Source organism: Dromaius novaehollandiae, chromosome 12 (assembly GCF_036370855.1).
Source record: "Dromaius novaehollandiae isolate bDroNov1 chromosome 12, bDroNov1.hap1, whole genome shotgun sequence".
Classification (NCBI taxonomy): domain Eukaryota; kingdom Metazoa; phylum Chordata; class Aves; order Casuariiformes; family Dromaiidae; genus Dromaius; species Dromaius novaehollandiae.
Window position 1 is genome coordinate 18,570,053 of NC_088109.1, and position 20,473 is coordinate 18,590,525.

The window sequence follows — 20,473 nt, forward strand, 5'->3', positions numbered from 1 at the left end:
AGGAGGTCGCCACAGGGACCCGGGCGAGTCCCCTCACCTCCCAGCTGGGCTTCGACCCCTCCGGGGCTGAAGGGAAGGAATTAACTGATCGAGGGCCTGACAAAGCGACTGTCCCCGGCAAGCAAAACCCTAGGGCTCATCGCTGCCGCAGGTCAGAGCGGCTGTAAGTGCAGTAACACCGATTACCACTGTATTTACCTAGGAATTGTCTCCAGTTTGTTGCTGTGCTCCAGAGTGGCTTGGCACCATCCGCGTGCCCTGCATCCCCGGTACCTGGGTCTCTGGTGCGCGGGACCTGGCACGTGGGTGCAGCGCGGGCTGGCACGCGTGGACAAGAGCTGCCACAAGATTTGGAAACTAACACTATTCCAAGCTAAATTTGCTTTGACATTGTTTTTTTCTTCTTCCCTTTATAACGAGCAAAATGCTTTTATATAAGGAGAGAAGTGCTATGCTTGTAGACAAAAGAGGGAGAAGACAGTGGGTGGGACACAATCAGCTCCACGCTCAAGCACCTGAAGACATCTCACGGAAAAAGGAGCACATTTTCCTTGCCCGGCGACCCCAGACTACAATCCAACTCCTACAAGTCTTAGGCGCACGCTTAGATCTAATTTATACAGCTGTTAAGAGCAACCTTCAGTGGCCACTGCTAGCAATTTGCAGTGCAGTGCCCTGCGCGAAATGGCTGCAGTCCCTCTTTGCTCAAAATGAGCAGATACACAGCAAAACAGCGTCTCCGTCCTGCCAGCCTGATGGGCTCAGCCCTGATCCAGCTACGGCAGCGCGACGAGGCGCCGTGCCCCAGGTCAGCCTCGCCTGAGCTGAGCCCACCTAGACGGACAGGCCAAAGGGCTCTCTGTGCACCCGGGCCTGCAAACGCACTTGAATGCTCAGCAAAGGGGCAACCAGACCGCAGGAGGATTGCTTCAAAGCCCACCTTAACCACTGCAAGAGGAGCCTCATCTGCAACGCGGTGCAACGCACCAGCACACAGGGCGAAAAAACAGCTAGCTCCTAGTATAAAACCCATTTTAAAGCATCGAATCTCCTTGTTCTGGAACTGTAGATCGACTCCGATGCATTATTTCTCTTTGTCTGAGAACATCTATCTGTGGCTTAATTAAAAAAAGGCAAACAGAAACAATAATGATTCCTAATGAACAAACATCTTTCCTGTCTGGTAGCTCATTAAGCCATGCAATCCTTTAGCAAGCTTGGCTGGTAAGAGCCTGAAATTAAAAGAGCCAGGCTGTTTAAGGGAAAATGCTATTTAAAAAAAAAAAAAAAAGCACACATTAAATTAGGCAGAGAGAGAGAGATGCAGAATTGAGAAAGCGTTCACTGGTTGTAATAGCTCCTGAGGTTGCCCTCTGATATTCCTCCCTGTTTCAACAAATCCCACTCCCGCCACAAGAAAGGGATGAAACCTGCCCTCGCTTTTCATCCCTGGAAAACGGGGTTTGAACAAATGACCGCTGCAGCTCCCCAAAGGGGAGCGAGGCTCTGCAGCACTGGAGAAACCGGAGCAACGGGCTGCTGGCGGAGTTTGCGCTGCTCCCCTCCGCTGGATTTCCATCGGGGCAGCGCGAAACCCGGCGGCTACGTCTGCGCCGAGATTTTGGGATGCCCTTCAGGCACCCCTGGCCGCCCCCCCCGCGGCGCCGTACCGATGTGCTGGGCGCAGGTGTCGCAGTACTCGGCGTAGAGGGACTCGAAGCAGCTGCAGCAGTAGGGCCGGCCGTCCTTCATGATGTACCGCTGGCCCCCCAGCACCGTTTCACATTCAAAACAGCAAAAGTGCTTCATGTGCCAGTGTCTCCCCTCGGCCTCGGTGCACTCGTCGGCAAAGATGATCTGGGAAGGGGGAGAAAAGAGACACGGAGCGCCGCTGCGGGCGGCCAGGCTGCGAGCCGCTGCACTTCGCAGTCCCGCCTGGGTCAGCGTCGGGCAGATTTGCACCGGTCGTTTCCCAAGGAAACGGTCCCCAGAGGAGCGTCGCAGTGAAATGCGAGTGCCTTAGGACCGCGTTAGGGAACGGATTATAAAGCGTTAACGAACACCTCCCAGTGATGTGTCCGGAGGGTGCTCAGCAGAAGGGATTGATCGTGGTAATAAACACGCTAATAAACAACTTATTGATCCGGCGGACTCTCAAACAACAGAATAGCCATTTATTAAAACAGGTCTACCCGTCACTGAGCACAAAGGATGGGAAACGGCGAAAAACAGCATCTCCCAGCAAGAGAGAGACGACAGCGTAGGCGGCTCTTCCCCATCTCCCTACCCAGCTGTCCGCCTGTTTTACAAAGCTGGTAACAGTCCTGACACCGGTGGGGAAACTGAGGCACAGAGCACAGCCAAGGGTGGGCTGGTCAAACAGCCCCCTGAAACGGGGGAAGTAGATAGACGCTTTCTTGCTGTCTCTGTTCCCCATCCCCACACAGTGAGCAGAGGTGGGGTGGGAAAGCAAGCAGGGGCCTGGCTCTGCTCCTGGGCTCCGCCCCGGCCCCCTCGCATGAGAACCTCTCCTCCCTGCCATCGCTCCCCCTTGCTGGATCTTTTAATGGAAGAAGTGAGCGTGAAAGAAGCCGAATGAAAGTTTTGTATGAGAGTTTGCAAGGATAAAAAGTACACGAAGAAAAATTACTCAGCCTAAACCACCAGGAAACAGGGCCAGCAGAATGGTTAGGAGTTGTTTTTTTACTGGTAATATTACAAATTTAATTGGATACATACGTCAATGTTCTTTATATTTGATGTGCATACAGCCTTGGATTTTTACTATTATACGCTTGCACGGATGGGACTCGGTATTTTATAGTACATATGGTTTTCCACACTATGGTTTTCATAAGTTTAAAAGCCAGAACAATTTCCTTTGCCAGCCTTTTAAACTGAGATTGACACTTGAGAAATGCTCAGAGTCAACTTTGTACGGTTTTCTATACTCGTTTTGTACTCCATTTGTTCGGGTTCCTGCATCCCTTTAATCTCCTCTATTAAAGCCTACTTCTACTCGGCGGATACTCAAATGCTACCTACTTGTAAGAAATACAACACTCATCCTACCAAAAGTTTCTTCTGGGAGATATGTGAGAAGAATGCCTCATACAAACGGGCTAAAATTACGTAGCACGGGTGTGTTGTTACAGGAAATTCTTATGGAAAGATCTCCTGGGCTCCCTGTGTGTACACCAGGAGCTATCTTAGAGTAACTCTGGGCAGATTTCAACTAAAAATCCCAGAGTAACTCCCCCCAGATGCAAACTTGAAACCCAAGGAAAACTTGGCATGAACCCTAGGCAAAGCCAAATCATCGTATTTCCCATGCTCGCCCCACACGCCTCCGTGCAGAGGTTGTCCGTGCTAATGCACCCAACGCCGCCGTGCTGGGCGCTACGCGAGCCGGGACAAACCCGGGGGAAGTATCCTGTGTCAGCGAGGGGGACCCTGCTGTGTCACCCCTGCGAGCCAGAGCACGTGCATTTTTAATGCTAATTTTAGTGGGCAGAAGCAGGATATTCCACCTCTGTCCAGCGTGTAAAGAGCGAGGTCTTCTGAAGAAGCTCGTATCTAGAGCCGAAGTTCAGCTCCCAGGCTCAATCACTGCCTGTCCTGCTGCTTTCCCTCATCCTTATGAGTCAGTTGCTTAACAAAAAACCCTCACATCTTAGAAAAAGACTAAATTAACCCCACCGGACTGGGAGGCACCTGTGTCTGCGTGGTGCTGTGCCATGGCAGAGCTTAAACTCGCGACTACAGGAGGAGCAGGAGGTGGGCTCGTTCTTACCTCGTCGCACGCCGCGCACCGGGGCTTGAGGCACTCGGCGTGGTGCCTGCCGCAGTAAATCTTCCCGTCTTGGTAGAAGTAGATCAGGTCGACGAGCAGCTCGTTGCAAACGCTGCAGATGAAGCAAGGCGGGTGCCAGCAGACGCCGTGCCCCGCTCGCGAGGCGAAGACGGCCATGTCCCCGCCGTTGATCTGGCCCCCGCACTGTCAGAACAAGAGCTGGGTTTTATGTGAGCCCGGAGAGACCACGTCCACGAGGGCTCGCGGGCCACGGCTTACGGAGATGGCTTGTGCAAAAGCGCCAGGTCAAGGCGCTTTTTTTCGCCTGGCTAATTCACAGCTTGGAGAAAGACACCGCCTTTTTGGTGCCTCTTCATCTCCGCTGAACCCCAGCTTGTCGTCAGGATGTCAACCATATACCCCCCTCTGCACGTGAAGGCCAGCAGCTTGGGATGGGGGACCAAAGGGTTGATCTGGACTCAGCTACAATGACCACTTCGGTCACCAGACACCATGGGGTGCTCTTCCCTGGCTGACCCATGGCTGGCGGGTGGGTGCCTCTTGCCCAGGACCTCGGGGGGATCTGCCCACGCTTGCTCTGCAATAAACGTCCACGGCTGCTGCTCACCTGCTCGCAAATGGCTCCAGTCATGGTTACGGGGAACGGCCGGACATTGCCTCTCCCTAAATTTTCCCTCTTCCTTTGATTGCTGAAGAGTTTGAGCTCCCTCTTCTCCTCCTCATCCAAGGAATTGCAATAGCGGACCTAAAAAGCACACATTAGATTCAGTATTATCAGCACCACTGATTCCCTGGCAGGAATCGGCAGCCCCCCGGGCTCTGCAAACCTCTTCCAAGGCACTAAGAAAACTAAGACATGATTTGCACATGGAGCCATCTCCATAGGTGGAATTCCAGCAGGAATCTCCAATCCTTACCAGCTTCAAGGATCCATAAATCAAAAAACAACTAAAAATCACTGTGTGACCAGGCCTAGGATCCTCCCCCTAACAAATAAGTGCTGTTGCAAGCTGACGTGTGCACAGTGGGTTACACAAATGAACTCAGTCCTTGGCTTAGATGAAGCTAGAGAAAATGGAGCTGTGTTGACTTCAGTCATTGGAGGGTTTGGCCAAAATTTGGAGAGGTACAGAAAGACAGCAGGGGGAGGGAAGGAGGAAGATTGCTGTCTGGGTGCTGGGTTTCTAGGAAGACTTGAAGATGTCTCAAAACTATGATGTCTCAGCACCTATGCATCACCCAGGCCCAGCAATCAGACTGGCGATTTTCCTGCTTTCTACGCCAGTCTCCAGCAGAAGTTTGACAGCAGCCTCAATGTTTTTTTTTAGTATTTCTAGAGTACAGCCCCCTTTTTCCCATGCGAATGAGGGAGTTCCAATTCTCATCAGGGGGTAAAGTTTGCATGTTTGCAAAATCTCTGCTTTGGAAGGTAATAAGCAAAAAAGAAAAAAAAAGAATATAAACAGTGAATGTTGCCATTTCCCCAAACCTTATAAAACTATGAGGTTTTATACCCTAGACACTTATATCTTGCAGATTCAGTCCTTGGCTGATTGCATTTCAACTGGGAATATGCCTGAACAGCCAAGGCAGGCCGCGTTCAGTAACAGTGCCCAGTCCCGTCTCTGCTGTCTTGGGATCAGGCTCATGGAAATGAGCAGGGCTACTCACGTGAGTAACAAACCCAGCCTGAATTTCCAAAAGGGCAAAGCGAGTGCGAACGGCACACAAAACCTCCTGCCCGTTTGCAGAAAAAGTGCAGGATGGTGCCTCCAGCTTGCGAGAGCGAAGACGGCACTAAAAGCTTTTGCATGTATTTTCCCTGCTCTTTTTAGCTGTCGGAAATTTTGTGGGCTCCAACATTCACACCGGCAAGAAAAGGACGGCAAAGGCCAGACCCTTTTTTGCTGCCTCACATCTTTTCTCTCAAGACGTAATAACGCTTCTGTTTGCTCTGGCTGGTTTTGACTCAAACTCAGGCTTTTCCAGCTCTCGTGGCTCCTAAAGCTCGCACTTGGGGGAAAACACCTCCTCTGCACGCACGCTCGCGAGCCCAGGGCGAGGCGAAAGCTGCGCTCGGGAAAGTGCTGGCAGCTCGCTTGGGACTGGGCTCTAGCTGATTTCAGCAGCACCTCGAGTCGCTCTTAACACGGCTTTAGCCTCCAAGGGCTGAGAAAGGATATATATATTTTTTTTTCGAGGAAGCAAGGCTAATTTTAAGAATGAAAGCTGCAACTTCATTTAAAAACAACCCCCCCAACACAGTCCAAACGGGTAGAAAATGCGACCGTTTAAAAAGCAGCGTGAGCAAACCACAAGTGCAAGCCCCCCAAAAGCCACATGGCCAGCAGAGAGGACGGAGAGGCCACCGCGGAGGCTCGGCCGCGCGAGACCCGCCGGCGCCACTGACCTCATTGTCGTGCGGGGGCAGCTGGTGCAGGAGCTGCTTGATGCGGGACTTCTCGCCGGGGCTGTTCACGTAGGGGACCTTGTCCTCGGGGAGGCAGCTGTAGTACTGGTGCACCTGCGGAGCAGAAGAGGGGACTGCGGCAGCGCTCCTCGGCCGCGCGCGGGGAGCAACCGCCGACGGTGGGAAAAACCCTTTCGCACCAACCCCTCCGGTTATTCAAAGCCTGGAAAGAAAATGCCTCGCTCTTTGCTTTTTTTTTTTTTTTTAATCATTTGTTTCTTTTGCTGGGAAAAGCGCCGCGCCTGGGCCGTCTCCCAGCGGCGGCTCGTTACCGTTTGCACCGTCAGCCTCCGTAGCGTTAGCATGCTGCGCGGGGCGGCCGGGATGTGTCGGCACCTGCCTCGGCGGGGAGGTTAAAAAGGCTGCGCCCCGGCAGCCGCGGTGTTGCCGGCTATCTCAGCCTCCGCCTCCATCGAAACCCTGCGGGTTTTTTTCGGGAGCAACTCGTGGAAATCAGCCGCCGATAAAATCTGTTGGAAGGCTTCGTTTTTCTCTTCGGCTTAGGAGTATGTAATTAAAGGGAATTACGACAAGCGCGGCGCGAGGGAGCAAGAGGCCGGTGGCAGCGTGGAGGAAGCACGCCCTGCACCCCGGCATCTCTCCTCCGACTGCCGCGCCGGGACGTTCACTCGAGGGCCGGGCAAGGCACCGGCACCAGGACGTGACTACCTGGCCGAGGACCAGCTCCGAAATCCCCCCAGCGACGTTCAGCGGGGAGAACCGACAGAAAGCGAGGGTGGGGATGATGGCTTCCTTCAACCTGTGCTCAGCTAGAGAGACGCAAACGGGTTCTCCGGTGCACGCAGCTCTTTCTGCTTTTGCCACCTTGAGATCAATCTCCCAAGCCGCTTGCTCCAACGCAGAAACTCCTGTCAGAGCAGCGTCCGCGGCGGGAGCTGGGGTGCACGAGCTCCCACGGGCCACCGCGAGGGACGGGGCTGCACACGGAGGCCGGCAGCAGGACGAGCCGGCAGGAGAGCGCGCGTCCCGGCTCACATACAGGGAGCTACGTTTCATGGGGAAAAGTCGCTTTTACTCCAGAATAAAAGTCTGAAAATGGGATCATTCAGGGGTAATTCAGCTGCACCCTGTCCTCCTCTGGAGCTACCTGCAAGCAGCGCTGCTTTGGGGCTTGCAATTATTTTTCCTCCCAACCTCTCCATTTTACGGTACTTCTCTGAGCCAGCCCTAACATCCAACCTTCCTGTCAGAAGGTTTTGTGGAAAGGGAGATTTTTAGTGGGTTTCCACCCGTGACTCCGCAGTGCTGCTGACGAGGGAACTGCCTGTGCCACGAAGCTGAGGAGCACGCTGAGCACATGCCACGGCGAAAACCTGACTTTGCTGTGCTAAGGCACAGCGGAAACGGACCCATCAGCTACGCAAACTGCAAAAGAAGCAAAGGCTGCAAAGTATCTTGTTATGTTAAAAAGCAGACAAACCACATCCATGAGAACACTTACTTTGCATTTATAGAGCATTCTTTGCCCAGGGACATCGAAGTGTGCTACAAACACCTAATTCCCATGACACTCTACCCAAGATAGCAAATATACCCGCTGGAAAGGACTGCTTGCAGCATAATGATGGTAGGCGAGCTCCCGGAGTTGCTCTCCGCTAAATGTCCCATGCAGATGGGCTGCTCCGTTTCACCTGTGCTCAGGCTTGGTTGGTTTTTCTTCTTGCCACAAAGTCCTTTTGCCCACGGTGTCCTCAAAGCTGGCGGCGCCCAGGAACGATTTCTTGCTGGAGAGCTACCAAACTGCACCGGGCTGCTCAGGTCCATAAAGCATCGAGCGGCAGGAGGCTCACCCTAGGCGAAAAGAAGGGATGCACGTTTTCCTCGCTGCCGCCTGGGCACTAGCGGGGTTGGGAGCTGCTTTCCAGGCTGTCCGGCAGCGTGATACGTACATAGCGCCTTTCCCGCTTCCTCTGGGAAGTTTTCCATTTAGTCTCCGTAGGTCCGTGGGAACCGGCTCCCGTCACGTTAGCAACGTAGCTCTGCAGGGATGGGCGGCTTGGTTGGAAAAGCGAAACAAAATAAACACGACAGGCTGTGACCTGCGTTGTGCTGCCTGAAACAACCCGGCAGGGTTTGCTTTGGATCCGCAGGGGCTGGGCGAGACGCGCTGCGCGGAGGGGCCGGAGCGGAGCCGCCCGCACGGGGCGTCTCCACCGCCGCGCTTACGCCCGCCTTCTCCTCGGAGGGGACCGAGGCGCTGCGCGAGGACCGCAGCCCGCCCCACGGCATCCTGGGCGACGTGGATGAGCTGCGCCGGGGACAAATCCTTCTCCGCTCCCGAGCAGGTGCCAGCTTCTGGCCCTCCTTTGGGTAAATCCTCATCTCGCAGCAGGCTGCGGAGGGAACATCTGGCAGCTGATGAGGTCTCGTCTCACGTGGTGGCCTGGAGGAAGGTGATGCTTTCCTCCTGCGTTGCCACCTCCACGCTGGACCAGCGCGACCCTCGTACGCTGAATAAAAGTGGTGAGCAGAGAGGGCTGCTCGCGTCCCAGAGGAGCACCCCGGGGCTGTGAGGCGCGAGTCTCCCCGAACCTGCTGCACCGCTGCAGGAGGAGGAGGAGGAGGAGGAGGGCCGCGGTGAGCGAGCAGCCCCCAAGGCGACCGCAGAGCAGGCTTCAGGGCAGGAGTCACCAGAGGCAGCCCAGTCACGATGCTCGAGAGCAGGGAAAAATAAGGAAGAGAAGGGGGGGATTTTCAGATAAATTCAGCTTTCCAGGGACAAAGGTCTGCAGAAAATGTTAACTCGCTGGAAAACTAAAACTGCTCAGTCTGCACTTCCCTCTTGTACGGAAGGTCAGTATTTTCCATGATAATAACTTGTTTTTCCATCCAGCTTCATCTCAGAGCACACGTGAGCCTTTGAGGCAGGTGAGCCCTGCGGCTGCGGCTGCTGCCCCGGCCCGCGGGTACCGCTGCCGGGCTCCTCACCAGCCCCAAGGGCTCTCCAGTACGAGCTGCATCCGCTTAGGAGAACGGCTCGGACGAGCCCCGTCTTGCTCTCGGGGAGGTCTCGCTCCCGCTGGCCTGGCGAGCACTCGTCCCTCGCGTTTTAAAGAAGGGACTCCTAAACAAAAGCTGCTCTGCGTTTGGGAAATTAATAACCCCTTCGAGCTAACAGGGAGGCGGGGAGGGACGAGAGAGAGAAACTGGGAGAAAGGAAAGAACGCAGCATAAAACGAGTGTAGCAAGAAGCCTTTCAAGTGCAGCCAACTCCATTCAAAGGCACCGAGGGAAGTAATTACATTAGTTTACAAATGCCTTCGTGTTCTGCAACCTTCCTAGGTTTGGGGTGCGTTTCCAGTTCAACTTTTACAAACTCCGGCCACACTAAATGAGGACACAACTGCGGCTCATCCTGGCGGCTCTGCGGGCTTCGAGCGGCTGAAGCCCAAAGCCACCTGAGCACCACAGAAAACAGCTCTGCCAAGTGCGGCCACCACGCATGGGGCTGCACCTGGGATGGAGCACCAAGGAGCGGGTGGTCTCCTGGCACAGCCCACCCCGCTAAGCCCTAGCGGCTCCAGCACACCCAGCGGGCCCAGCCACACCAGGCTGAGGTCCACCTGCCGCAAGGAGAGCATCGCTCTCCCGGGGACCGAGCTGGACCTGCCCTTGCTGCAAGCGCTGCTTGCACGGCCGCGCGCAAGCTGGCTTTTTCCACGAGCTATTAAATGAGCTTGTACACCGAGCACTTCAAATCGACAGGCTTCGCAAGAGCGAAGGTGGTGTCTGCAGCACTCGCATGATTCATGCTGGCCTCCCTTGGAAAAACAAAACCAAACCAAACCACACACAAATAACTCCCTTAAAGTGTCGGCAAAGTTTTGCAAATGCTTTTATAGAGCTCCACAGATGGGAGCACGTGTAAAACTAGAAAACGGGTTCAAATCGCTTTGGCCCAGATTTGGCACGTCCTCTTTTTCCATGAACGGTCGGATACAAAGCACTTGTTTATTTCTTTAAGAAAAACAGCCCTTGTAGTATGGCCCGGCACTCCGAAACAAAGCAAAGCGTGAGCATCGCTGGCTGGCGGGGGTCATGCACGCGCGTGCGGCCAGCCACGCATCGTGGCAGCAAGCAGGCACGCGTGGAGGCCCGGAGACCTCGGTGGGCTACAAAACCCCACGGGCAAGGCACCGGGCCAGCACATGGGACTGGCTGTGCTGGGGACGAACGCAGGCCTCCAGTGTCCGCGGCCGGAGCGGGGGCACCCCTGCATCCCTTTCAGATGGAGGCGATGATGTGGTCTGCCGTTGTGTCCCAGCCCCGCACAAAGGCAGACTGCAAAGACTGATGACTCTAATAAACTCTGTTTGCTCTGGCACGCTTTGCAGTCCTCCTTGCATTTCCCTCCACGGCTAATGGCAGCAGATGAGTTTTAGTGTTGCTGTTCACCAGCTCCTAGTTGCAAACAACCTCCGTTACTGCTGAGCTTTTGGAGTTGTGCAGCTCTTGGCCTACAAACGGTCCTTCAAACGCATTATTTCCTGCTGGCATTAAAGAACATTTGAATCAAGGTCATACATCCACCAGTTTTAGACTTCTGAAAGCACAGGCAGCGATTTCTCTTTTTTAAAGCAAAAACTGAATTCGGATTAGATGGAGTCAGAAAGAGCACTTTGGGAGGTACTTGGAGGGGTTTTGCTGCGCTGTGCTGACCAGCAGACCCGCACGCGCACTGCTCAGTCCCTGGGAACAGCGGCAGCGATGACGATCACTTGCTGCACTGATTCCAGCTGACATGTTTCTCGTTCCGCTGGGTACGCCACTTAAAATGCTCTCGTATTTATAATTCGAGTGGTAGCGTATTAGAATAATGCCATAACGAGTAAAAGCTGTAACTGTATGCTGGAATAAAACTCCAAGACAAGTTTACATTGTGTACTCTGGGATTTCTCTATTTTCTTTCCTGTTTCCTGCTGTTCCCCTGCCTCTCACCTCTCCTGTCTGCTACACGAGTACTTCAGATTTCAGAACTGTGCAAACCACTTCAGACTAATGTTTTTCTTTCCGTGGCCTACCAAAAGAAGTCGATTCTCTCCCTGATAACAAGACCGTGCAAGGATTAAACTGTTTTAACAGCTTCCATCAGCTGACGAGGATCAAACAAATGCCTTGCGATGCAGAAACAGAACAGAAGTCCAGCGTGCGGTTTCGTGGCTTTTTCCGCTAGCGAAGCAGGGCAGGCGAGCAGCACGGGGGCACGGTTACAGCCGCCTCCGCTTCGGGGCAGCAGCCCCACAGCTTTGCACGTGACCCTCTCTGCACGAGGGTTACGGAGCTCCATCAGAGGGAGGCGGAGAGGTGACTCCATCGCTGTGCACAGGCGTCACATATGGAAAAAGCATTTCATCTGCGAGAGCACCTGGGGGAGACGAGACGTTCAGGCCGGCTGACAACCATGGGGCATGGTCCGACGCCTGGAGGCTGGGCTTAGCTCCAGCCTTGAAAGGGGACCCGCTACCTGCAAGGCTGTTCGGATACCGAACCAGTTCACTGGGGAGGGGATGGACTTACCACTTCCTCAAAGCGGAACTGGATAGCTTTCAAAAATATGCTTAAATGCAGCTTTTGGGTAAAATACTACAGCATGCATGTGTGTAAGGGGCAGAGTCAGAAGGGACTGCAGCTGCCGGCATGGGTATACACGGGTTACAACTCCCCTTCACCAGCCCCTACATTGCCAGCTGGCACGTTTTGCTCTCACAATCAGGTCAAGGAAGGTTGTTAAGAGTTCTTGATGGGGTTCTTGTCATGTCTTTATCTGGGCACAAATTAGCTTATCAATTCCCTGTTCTTATGCAAGCTTGGGGTATAGGGTTGCTTTGGTCTGTCTTGTTCGTTCCTTGCTGCACGCAACACTTGAGCAGTGAAACAGTTTCCTGAACTTACAGCACCCAAAAGAGGAACAAACTCTGCTATTGCTGAGCAAAATCTGGATTCCTCAGTCTACTCACTTCATTTCTGCTCCTTTCGCGCCAGTTGAGCCATGCCAAAGAAGCGAGGCAAATTCAAGCACTGCTTGGCACATCTAATCCCTCAGAGACAAGCGGCCCAGTTAGGCTGCTTTCTACCACGCTGAGGTGGTGAGAACGGACACCTTTAGGTAAGGTGTAAATGCACATTCACTGCAGGGTTGCCTCAGCCGTCCCTTGCACGCTCAGTGGCCTGAGCAGCAACGGATGCAGCTTGGAGGTATTATAACTCAGGCCTTTCATATGCGTCTTGCTAAAGACCCAGAACAGGAATCAACACATACATTAGGCACTGAACACATTCCCTGTGACGGCTACTAGTTTCACACCACATTGCAAAGCTTTCAGGACCCAAGTTCTAACGTGTGCCTTACAGGAAAATGGTCCCCTGAACCTTAATGCTACTGATTTTAGCTTAGATGCGGTTTTCATAACTTTTAAGGGACCTGATTGGAGCAACTGTGTTGTTAACAAGAGGGAGTTAAGCTCTTACAGCACATACATGGATCTTGAATCCTGGCTTGTTGGAGCCATGCAGAAAGCCACACTGCAGCTGAAGTAGAGGCCCATCTTTTGTTTAATTTAGAATCTGTGCCCATAACCAGCTGTTCCTATTATTGAGACACAATAAAGACAGAAATCCTCAAAAATCCCTTGTATTCAGAAATTCAAGTTGGTATGTTTTAACCTTTCTTTGGATCTTTCCAAACCACAGGCCCAAGGAATTCAAGGCTGCATATTCACATGTATTTATACACTCTCTGACCAAGAATGTGAAAAGCACATTATAAAAGTACTTATTTGTAAGCATTTGTCCCCAAACTTGATGTCAGTGTAAGGCAGATCAATTATGGGACCATCAGCTCCAACAGACAAACTGGCTCCCCAAACTGCCCTCCCAAGGCTTCAGGGCCAGTCCCAGGCTGGGATTTTTCTTCCTTCAGTGCAAGTTTTTATTGTTGCCTGCTGGATTCAAAACTTTGACACTTACTTCTTTATATAACCATCAAACTGCATGCAGGCAAAAGTGAGTATTTCTGAAGGCCCTAATCTTGAGCTTCTGTTTCCCCTCCAAACGGCTGTATCTCTCGCAAGCACATTTACATTTCTATCTTCTAGAAGAGAAGTTCCTCTTCTGCCATATGATATTTTCTCATTAAGGTCCTAATCCAACCGGAATTAGACCTCGCAGGAGCCCTTTGGTCATCCTGCATAGCCTATTGCCATGACAAGGAACCGCATTTTCTAATCATGTTGTAATTTACTGAGCTCAATCTTGGGTTTTTACCCCTCGCTCTCCCTTGTTGGCAGGTTGCCGCTGAGCCTTACACCTCTGATGGTTTGAAACCTCTTCCAATTTCCTGCCTGAACGCATTCAGAGCCAGTTTATATCTATGTTCTTGTGCCAAAGTTTTAGCTCGAATAACTACTCTTCCTCCTTTAATGCACAGGGAGGGACCACATCCCTTCAGTTTGCTGGGATGAACAAACCAAGCCCTTCCAGGCTCCTCCACAAAATAACCTTTCCAGTCTCCTGACTCCCACTGCTTCCAGTCTGAATTCCTCTTTCTTGAGCATAGATGTCATGAATTTTTGCCAGCTTTCCTGATGAAGTTTTATGATGTCTTATGCAAGGTTATTACAATACTTTTCATTACTGTCTTCACCCCTGTGTTATAAACATGTTTAGAAATACATAGCATTTATGATGGTTATGTAAACACTTTGCAATCATGCGCACTGATCAGCCATAAGATAAGGGATACACTTTCAGCTCAGCTCTTCAATGAAATTTCTGAATCATTACCTATAAAAAATGGAGCAATACTTTTTTTCAGTCCAGTAATGGGCACTAAGGGACAAACCATGACTTTCACATGGTTGACCAGGATCATGAACCAGCTGGATCATGCTTGAATTAGCATCCAGGAATTCAGGGAGACCTTGTAGGTCTGGACTGATTCTCCTTTTGGTTACAATTAACAAATATTTTAAGCTATGGATTGAAGGGAGTATCTGAATTCTGAAGTGACCTACTGAAACTGCCAAAAACCGATGTCATGTTTGTTGGCCAACGTCCCCTCTGATATCCCATAAATTGCTGCGCTGAGTGAGACGTGAATGCTGTCTCCCAAGGATATGGAGGTAGGAAGGCTCTCTTCCAAGTACAATAAGAGAACTGCATTAGCCTTTCAGGGGACTACTTACCTCCCCAGCTCATATGCTGTATAGAGATTTTAATAAAGTAGAATATTACAGAAAAAGTTGCTTCACTTCATCTGTTTCATGTCAAAGAAATACAACAGTGAAGCAACAGAAGGTAGAGGAAAATGCACTGCCTGCAAATCTATATTTTCACCCCAGTCTGACAGCAGTGTCCTCCGACCAGATTAGACTGGGGCCCACCAGCTGCTTCACGGCAGCTGTAGGCTTCAGCAGCCGCTTTAGACATTCGGCTTCAAGAGGCTCCACATCACGTACGCACACTTGACTCATCGACCAGAAAGCCACATGTCTGTCTGCAATCTTGTACTCCTCCAGCGCCAGCAAGTTGCTGCAGAGATACCTTCTAACCACACGCTCCGGTCGGCAGGAGGTAAGCCGCGCTGCCGCTGCACCTCCCTGCTTCGCCATCCTCCCACAGGCACCTCCCAGGGCTGCAAATGCCGCAATCCCACCGGGGCAGCGGAGACAGGGAGCGGTGCTGGGAGCACACGGGCACCCGCAATTGCAGAGGAATTCAGGGTGCTGCTCTTCATACGGGGACAACGAGGTCTGCTCCTGACCCTGCGCGGTTCTTCCGCAGCACGGACAGGGCACACCTTGCTTTCGTCTCTCTAGCGGTTCCTCTGGCATGCGAAAGGCCCCGAGAGGGCTCCTGGATGAGCTGTGCTGGAAGGATTTCAGCGCCTGTCTCAGGCACTGTTTACGGTACCAGACTGCTCTTCATCTCCATGGTGATTACAGACAGGTCTGAAGTAGCAAATCTGCTGAAAGACCCAGCAATGCAGATAGAGAAGTGTAATTAGAAAGCTGGTATTCGTTTCAAGGAGCACACTGACCGATGAAAGAAACAGATGCTGGAAGAGCCTAAAAATAGATTAACCTGGGTCACAAAACAGCAGTACCTACTGCTAGAGCTAACGGACTTTTTTTCCTGAGCATCCTAAATTCCCTGAAGGCACACTATTTCTTAAAATGCATCTGCAGTAAAGGCATCTGGGGATCAAATAAACATCTGGTCTTCTGGAATATGCCACCACTGTGCTGGAAGATGGTTTCAATCACTGTACATGCCATGCTGTACTCATCAGAGACTGTGTCTACCTGATCAGGTGTAGGCAGTCACCGAAAAGCTCCATTTCAACCCAAAGCTACAGGGACACAGGCTAGCCCGGGCTCCAGAAGCCATTCACACGTCTGGACACGAGGCGGTGCAGAGGGAAGGACCTGCCAGCGTGGGGACAGTCCCCCCCGACGTGCCTTTGGAAATGCAACGGTTTGTGTCCCCTCAGCTGAAGGACAAGCAGAGCTACTTCATGCCCATCTGTACCCGACCATGTAGCCGTGCCTAGTACCTCCTCCACGGCTCAAAGGGAGCCTTCTATGGAAGGTGACAGAAAACGAGGCTCTTGCCTAATTAGCATGGTCGGATGGCAACAAATGAAACATGCGGTGCTGCGGAGCGTAAACCGAGCACTGAGCAAGGCTTGTAAAGACAAGAGAAGACAAAACCCTCAACAACTGGATTTTCTCTAATCAGACAGATAGTATTTACAGCCTAAGGGTGGTGCCAAAATATTTCAGGAAATGCCTAAGTCCTTCTGAATAAAACTCAGGAAAACACAATATTGAAAAGACTACAACAATAACTACAGTAACTACAACAGTAAGAATGAAAGCTTTCCACCCTCTCCCAGCCTCCTTACACGGTTTAAAATGATTGCCATAGCAATTATCAAGGCTAACCTCATTTTGCAATCTCCTCTGCAAATTAAGTTCTGAGTTGAACATGGAAAAGATCAGCATAAAAACTAAGCGAATCATGTAAACTGCAGAGAACAGAAATCCATGTGCTTTGCACACAGACGGCATGCCGAGGTCTAATCCATCCTATTAAATTCCTATACAGAGATATCTAAACTTCATCCGAGCGATTCTTTCCAGTAAGTGGCAGACATCACGCTTGAAAAAACAAACTCTAAAATATGTGGCCTGTTTTCAGCATGACCTACCAGCTTGGACTGTTTGTCCTGGACTCACTGCATGGGCATGGAGGGCCGGGAGAGCAGAACTCGGCCAATAAATCCGCTGGACACACTGGAGTCCTACCACATTTTTTCCATGAAACAGTAGTAGGTATGTCTGTATCATATGTTCCCTTTCATAACCGCAGCAAACTCCATCCTAAAAGTATTTGTTTTTCTCCTCTCAGTTGCAAATTACACCTACAGACACAGAAAAACTGAAGTCCCACAATGATCACATCTCTATTTTTGTCCTTCTGAACAGCGCATCTACAAACAGAACTGCGTGCAGAAAGCGCTCACAGCCCCGAAAGAAAATCAGGCCAGCTATTTCCAAGGACGAGTTTAAAACAACCCCCTCTTCGGTAACTTTTTGTTTGTTTTTACCTGTTCGGGTTTCAGGCCTGGAGGGACCCATGCGTACTCTTCCAAGGCACAGCCGGAGTCGTCGTCGGAGGTCGAATTCCTCTGGAAGTCAAACATGAGCTTGGTGACGGTCTTCTCCATCTCCAGAGGCATAACTGTTACGATGTGCTCTTCCTGGGAGCACTTACAGTGGAGGCAAATCTTCCTGCAGGTTGGGGGGAGAAAGAACAGATCCCTGGGTGAGTATCCTTTCAAAAAAAGAGAAATAACAGCGATTTCTGCCCGTCACCAGGGCGCAGGAACTCGAACCACCCTTTCATTATGCAGTGGCATTTTCCAACGCACCATTTGTCTCTCTCGCGAGGAGGAAATAAAAGTCCGTATTTGCTCTAACAACATTTGGCAGTCGAGCTGAGTCAGACTGTCAAATGTTTGGGGATATGTAATTGCTTGTCCCTTCACTGCACTGCAAAGAATATTTCCAGCGGCCAATACACGCCAGGGCCGAGCCCCTGCCTGGCGCGCATCAGCACACCACCCGTAACGGCAGCGCGGGTACCAAATTCAGGCCAGCTGCGCACTTGGCCAACATATAAAATGGTGGATCGACTGGAAGCTTTGAACGACAAGCCTCTTTAGCACGCCAAGAGCATACATTTGCTTATTAAAGTAGCATAAAATTGATTATAGTTTGAACACATAAAACTAAATTAAATTAAGGGCGGCTACAAAGCCCGCAGTCACACCGCGCCGGGCTCCGAGCTGCCCGGCTCCCCCGGCACGCGCCGCGGCTCAGCGGCATGCCGGCTCGCGCGCTGCCCAGCAGCTCCATGGGGTAGAAACACGCATAACGAGAACCGCAAGGATGGCAGAAAGACTGCAATTTAACAGACGTTAGCCTAATTCATTGCAGTGATCACTTTTTCGCACATTTCTTTTAAGGGTCTGTTCCTGCACAGGAACAGGAGATTTTTTCATGGGTTTGCACCCAAGCAGGGCTGCTTTCTCCGAAAAGGGGCAGAACAGCCTCATTTATCCGCACTGCCAGGACATTCACCAGAGGTAATAACAGAGGAAAAGCAGGGGAGACGGTCAAACCGGTCACGCAGGGGGCTGGGATTCAACACCGTTTAGGTAAAAATGCAATGCTCTTCTGCAAGATGGGCCAACAGCATCTGTTTTAAAGTAATCATGTAGGACTCTGCATTAATTTGCAGTAATGAAATGCTCCTGACTTCCAAGGGATTAGACATGATTTCCCTTAGGCGGCAGAAGGCAGAATCAGGCCCACATCTCACAAATGACAAGGCAACACACAAAACAAGGGAAAAGCTGCTGTTACAGTTGCAGGTTTCTCTGCTGTAAGGTAAAGCAAGGAAAAATCAGAGAGCAGAAAGAGTTAAACATCAGGAGCTTTAATTTTCAGACACCTTTTCTTCTTTTCCACCATTGCGTAAAAGCTAGCTAAGCATACCAGTGCCGAGATCCAGATTTGAGTCTAAATTTCCACTTGGCCATTACAGCACAAAAAATGCACTCTAGCAAAAGTCAAGAGGCTCCGTTAAGTCAAGCCAGGGAGATTTGCCAGATTTTCCCATTTCCTGCCTTTCATCAGATCTAAAATACACACAGACCCAAACGCACCCCGAGTGTCTGGTTTGCGTCCAGCCAGAGAGTCTCAGCGCTGCCTCTGGCTGTTACCTTAAAAAATAATCACGGCACAATTTCATGTGAATACTTCAATTAATCAGCTACCGTGGAAAGGTTCTCCGCCTCGGCAGAGCTGTTGGCTCCTCAGCTGTTTCCATCTCATTTCATGATATGATTAGACGCAGCTCAATATGCAACAAGATGTTAAGAATAATTAATATCTTCAGAGCTCAAGATTCAGCTTTTGAGACTTAGACAGTTATTCTGACAGAGTTTTGTGCTTCTTTGCCAAATTGAATTTGCAGGGTATCAATCACCACCTTCGAAGGCAGACAGCCCAACAGTCCAAGCTCCAAGAACTAATGAGAGAAACTGCAGTATCAGGTGGCAAAATGGAGAAAAGAGCAAAGGAAGAGAAGTGGGGTGAAGGCAGATCTCTTCCTGAGCAGACTGCTGGATGCATTTCCCAACACGCAGCCTGCCAGGAGCCCAAAGCAATGCTCGCGGCCATGAGTAGCGCGTGGTGGAAATGAGCTTTCCGCTCTCTCCGTGCGCACGGTGCATCGCAGACACTGCCGCTGCTCAGCAAATCGGCGACTGCCGCTAGCGGCCTCAGCGACCATCACACAAACCTCCATTCGCTTCCAGTCTGTATGCGATGGGCAGCAGCTCTCCCTGCGGGACTGATCCCAAAATCAGTGGAAAGGCTCCTACATCCTCCAGTGGGAGCTGGAAGAAGCTTCACTGCGAATTAGCCACCCGCTAGGCTTCTGGCCATCATTTTCATAGTGGGGTTCATCCACTTTGGAGGAGTTTGAGTGATGGTGGTGAACCAAAGGGCTGCGACGGAGGCGCCCGCCCTGCACCGAAGGCGGCAGGTAGCACGGTTTCCCTTCGGAGAGCACGAACGCTGAGCGCATGAGCACTGCGACATGGAAACAAGCCAATCTCCACATTTCCCTCCTCCTCCCAGGCCGGGACAACATGTTTTGTGAAAGCTTTGTACCTTTAAAAACTGAGTGCGGAGTTTCTGCCACTTCCCTGGGCAGAGGGTACAAACTTGAAGATCTTGCCCTTGAGATATCCGATTCTGCTCCTTTCCTCTCATTAGAAGCAAAAGATTAACAGTTTTAATTACAAGTATTTTATTTACATTAGGATATGTTGTTTCATGGGAACGATACACAGTGTCCTAGGAGTATCTTTCAACTACCATGATATGGTTTCCATGACTTCTTTGCATAGGTCTCACTTATTCAACTTTATTTTATCGTCTTCCAGCTCAACATAATTAAAAATAATTCCCTGTGGCACAAATTTAATATAAAAATGTACATTTCAAATGTGAGATGAAATTGAAAAAGCAATATCACCAATTGCACTCAATAGCAGAACCGCTCCAAGCACGCCAGCTTGATAAATGTGCCGGTACCGAACCGTGCGCCGGGATGACCAACGCACCAGCGCGGCGTTGGTGCTGACGTGCGAAGCCAACGCGTCGGAGAGATGTGCAAGGCTGCTGCCACTGCTCCGCATGGCCCAGCTCAGGGAGCCGACCGCTGGTACGCAGAGACAGGGCTACTTATTCATTAATACACATGAGGGAAGAGCGTCGGAGCCTGGAGCAGCTCAGCGCTCCCCGGCAGCGTGTCAAATACCTTACCATATAAAGGATGTCCCAGCTCAGGTGGAGCTACACGTCCTGCGAAGGGATAAATCCATTAACTTCATTCTGTCCAGACATGACCGCTGACTAAACAACATGGAAGCTTTGTTAACAAAGACTTTTGCTCCTGGGCAGCCCCGAACTGTTCATCACGAGCAGACAAACCTGATGCTAACTGAGAAACGAGCAGGGACTTTGTAAACGAGAAGGAAATAAGGCCAATCGCTCAGCGCCTCTCTGGAAACCTCATCTTCACTTCAAAGC

General features: G+C 51.2%; 1 protein-coding gene and 1 long non-coding RNA gene across 7 annotated transcripts in view; one reads left to right on the plus strand and one right to left on the minus strand.

Annotated features, from left to right (window-relative positions):
• The window catches only part of PRICKLE2 (prickle planar cell polarity protein 2), a 107,438-nt gene that overhangs the window by 13,486 nt on the left and 73,479 nt on the right, over nt 1-20,473 (minus strand). For 5 of the 6 annotated variants that reach the window (XM_064519135.1, XM_064519138.1, XM_026110834.2 and 2 more), the window contains 5 exons: nt 16,915-17,098; nt 6,225-6,338; nt 4,422-4,559; nt 3,794-3,997; nt 1,671-1,857 (listed from right to left, as the gene is read on the minus strand). In XM_064519135.1, the coding sequence (XP_064375205.1) occupies nt 1,671-1,857; nt 3,794-3,997; nt 4,422-4,559; nt 6,225-6,338; nt 16,915-17,098 (827 nt within the window). Of the gene's footprint in view, nt 1-1,670; nt 1,858-3,793; nt 3,998-4,421; nt 4,560-6,224; nt 6,339-7,746; nt 8,097-8,194; nt 8,521-16,914; nt 17,099-20,473 lie in introns of those variants that run through there. The other variant, XM_064519137.1, reaches the window with a different exon arrangement.
• On the plus strand, nt 8,441-11,180 carry LOC135329707 (uncharacterized). Its single transcript, XR_010391288.1, has 2 exons — nt 8,441-9,098; nt 9,588-11,180. It is a non-coding gene; the product is annotated as an uncharacterized LOC135329707 (long non-coding RNA).